At 47.5% G+C, this 2,619-nt stretch overlaps 2 protein-coding genes across 2 annotated transcripts in view; both read right to left on the bottom strand.

The window, feature by feature from the left end:
- The window catches only part of CC84DRAFT_185325 (uncharacterized protein), a 1,824-nt gene extending 297 nt beyond the window's left edge, over positions 1–1,527 (bottom strand). Inside the window, exons 1-2 of the mRNA XM_018185503.1 lie at positions 905–1,527; positions 1–853 (exon numbers count right to left, since the gene is read on the bottom strand). Of these exons, the coding sequence (XP_018043556.1) occupies positions 1–853; positions 905–1,460 (1,409 nt within the window). The 5' untranslated portion in view covers positions 1,461–1,527. The remainder of the gene's footprint in view (positions 854–904) is intronic.
- A 202-nt stretch (positions 1,528–1,729) lies between these two features.
- The window catches only part of CC84DRAFT_1077359 (uncharacterized protein), a gene marked incomplete at both ends in the record, with an annotated part of 1,802 nt that continues 912 nt past the window's right edge, over positions 1,730–2,619 (bottom strand). Inside the window, 2 exons of the mRNA XM_018173749.1 lie at positions 1,730–1,883; positions 2,010–2,338. Of these exons, the coding sequence (XP_018043555.1) occupies positions 1,730–1,883; positions 2,010–2,338 (483 nt within the window). The remainder of the gene's footprint in view (positions 1,884–2,009; positions 2,339–2,619) is intronic.

Below are 2,619 nucleotides of genomic sequence, written 5' to 3'. Positions count from 1 at the left end.
AGCTCGAGGGTGCTTGGGGAGGATGCAGACTCCGTGATACCGGTCAACGATTCAGGATGCCGGGCGTGTGGTGGAATCTTCTCATTAATCTGCCTGAAAGCTTCCTTGCGAATTGATTTCGTCATAGCATTTAAGATATCTCTTTGGTGGTTCTCCCTAATTATGGCCATCTGAGCGTCGAGGTCAGGTGGCCTCCAATTTAGATAAATTTTCTGATGTGACGTTGGCTCCACGAAATGGCCAGGATGGGCTCGGAAATACAATAAGCAGCAAAAGCAAGCTGGCTTGCTGCAGGCAACGAATGCATCGCTCTCGACAAACCGCAGACCACCCACGTAGAAGTGCTCCAGGACCTGGATCTCAGCGTGCACGCGGGGATTTAGATCAGGGTCACGGTAGTTGTCTAAGAAGCGACGAGAAAGCTGATATTTCGCATCCATCTCTGCGAGGTTCGATTGGTACCTTTCTACGTCGGCAGATTGGGAAGGTAACATGCGGGAAATCACGCTGTCCAAAGTCGTCTTTCCGTCCGATGGAGGGATCGCTGAACGTGTATGAATGGGAATGCTTCGCACTTCGAAGCCGTGGAGAATATCGGACAACCTTGAAGCACAAAAAAGCAACTCATTAGCTACTCGGAAATGATGACCAAGTCTCCCGATGAGGTGTCTTGCTGAGGAAAAAGCATGATGGATTGCATCCTTGTTGCTTTTGTAGCTGGGTTCGGTTCCCAGTTTTGCGAGAAGCTGCATGAACTCTGATTTGCGCTCTTGATAAGAAAAGTGACACAGCTCCTCGGAGCCCCTCTGATCGTTCCAATTTTGTAGCCATTCACTGAGACCATGTGCTTCGTCTGATGTACTCTTCAGTAGTTGTTGGAGCATCGCTGGCGCAGTGGACTTACTGCCGTTGTGACTTTGGTTGTCAAGATGACCTAGACATCGTCGCAGCACTGGTTTGAGATGATTTCTGTATGCCTTAATCCTTGGAACGGCGAAGTCGATGCATTTTGCCCCCAGATCATCCACTTGTTCTGGAACAATCGCGGTCGCCTCAATTGAGACCTGATACATGTGGCCCAACAACCACATCAGGAAGGGCACCGTTTTGGTTGTCTGATTACTGTTCGAAGCTATCCAGAAAATGTATCCGTGTGGCCTAGACTCCAGTCCGATAGCGGTTACAGTATCGCCACCTTTGTCATAATCGCATACATACGCCAAGCTGCAGAGGAACCTTCGAATCAGGTATTTGTGTGGGAGGTTCGAGATGTTTGTCCCATCGCACAAGATGTCTCGCATATGCTCTCCTCTCGTTCGGCCAAGCGTATATAGTAGGACAAGCGGCTCATAGAATCGACTGAGCTGACGTCCGCGCTTGTCAAAGCGAGGTCGCTTGGAAGATGACATGGGTAAATTGGCCGCCAAGCTTTCTTTACGGCGTTTCTTTTCTTTTACCATTTCTCAATAGCATGCGAAACAGACGATGGATAGCGCAAGACGGCATGCTACATAAGTAAACTCGGAGTGCAGAGTTCCGTCATTCAATCAGTTGTCGGAAATCGCGGCCTCGCTTACCGTGTCCGTGCACGCGATGCGCGGTTTCGCCAGATGCGCGCCCATCACCAAATCACTGAGTTGCAGAAATCGAGTTATAGAGCCACCCACAATAGCTTAATTGTTCTAATAATCCATCCAAATACTAAACAAACTACTGCGAAAAAGATGGACTACTTGAATTTCTGTGGGAGTTTGATGTTCCTGCCAACCCTCGTAGTTCTCACAGATGAAGGATCACGGCCCTGATCACCTCCCCTACCCTCTGCAACCACCTCACGCCTCTGTTTTTTCTGTATAGGCTTTGTAGCAGGCTCTAAAGCCTTCCTCTTTCCCTTTTGGGAAGTTTATATAGGCTTTTTAGTGTTTTGTTTCTCTTTTTCTTTACGTTGGCGTGCAGCCTGTTTCTCAGCCATAATCCTCTCCTTTTCTTCTCGCCTTTAAATCCTTAACCTTGCTCTTTCTTCTTTCTCTTGAAGTTGATGTACCTTTTTTGAGGCCTTTTCTGCCTTCTTACGAGCTTTTTCAAGTTGTTGCTTCTCAGCTTCTTGGTCTTTAATCCTTTGGCGGAACTGGGCCTCCCTCACTTTAGATGGGGACCAGAATACAGCGCCCCCACGGTACTCCTGGCGTTGCTGTAGGTCTAGGGGCTTGCTTTTCTTCTCGTGTTTCTTCTTAGAAAGTAGAGCCTTTGATAAGCCTTCTACTTCTATGTGGAGTAGCTCATTTTGGATTAATATATGGTGGAGTGAGCGGCTCAGCTTTTGAGCCTCTCTACTACTCTAGTCCTTTACTTCTGATCGTATTAGGCTATGCAATTTGAGCCAATCCTCTCCACTAAGGACTGAGCTAGAGTTCTCTCTCTCTTCTTGCTCTAGTGTTGATTTCTTGAACCGTTTAAGTATAATCTCTAGGCTAAGAGGTATTATTCCAGTTGCTTGGAAAGACCTCAGGATTGTTTTTTCTTGAAAGGAGCAGGTCCAGGCTTCCCAAAATAGTGGGAAGAAGTCTCCTTTCTTAACTGGTAACAGTCCTTGGGCGTTGTGGAGGTATTTTGTGAGCT

Source organism: Paraphaeosphaeria sporulosa (genome assembly GCF_001642045.1).
Source record: "Paraphaeosphaeria sporulosa strain AP3s5-JAC2a unplaced genomic scaffold CC84scaffold_1, whole genome shotgun sequence".
Classification (NCBI taxonomy): Eukaryota; Fungi; Ascomycota; class Dothideomycetes; order Pleosporales; family Didymosphaeriaceae; genus Paraphaeosphaeria; species Paraphaeosphaeria sporulosa.
Note: the sequence above shows the minus strand (reverse complement) of the source record. Positions and strands in the feature narration are given on the sequence as shown.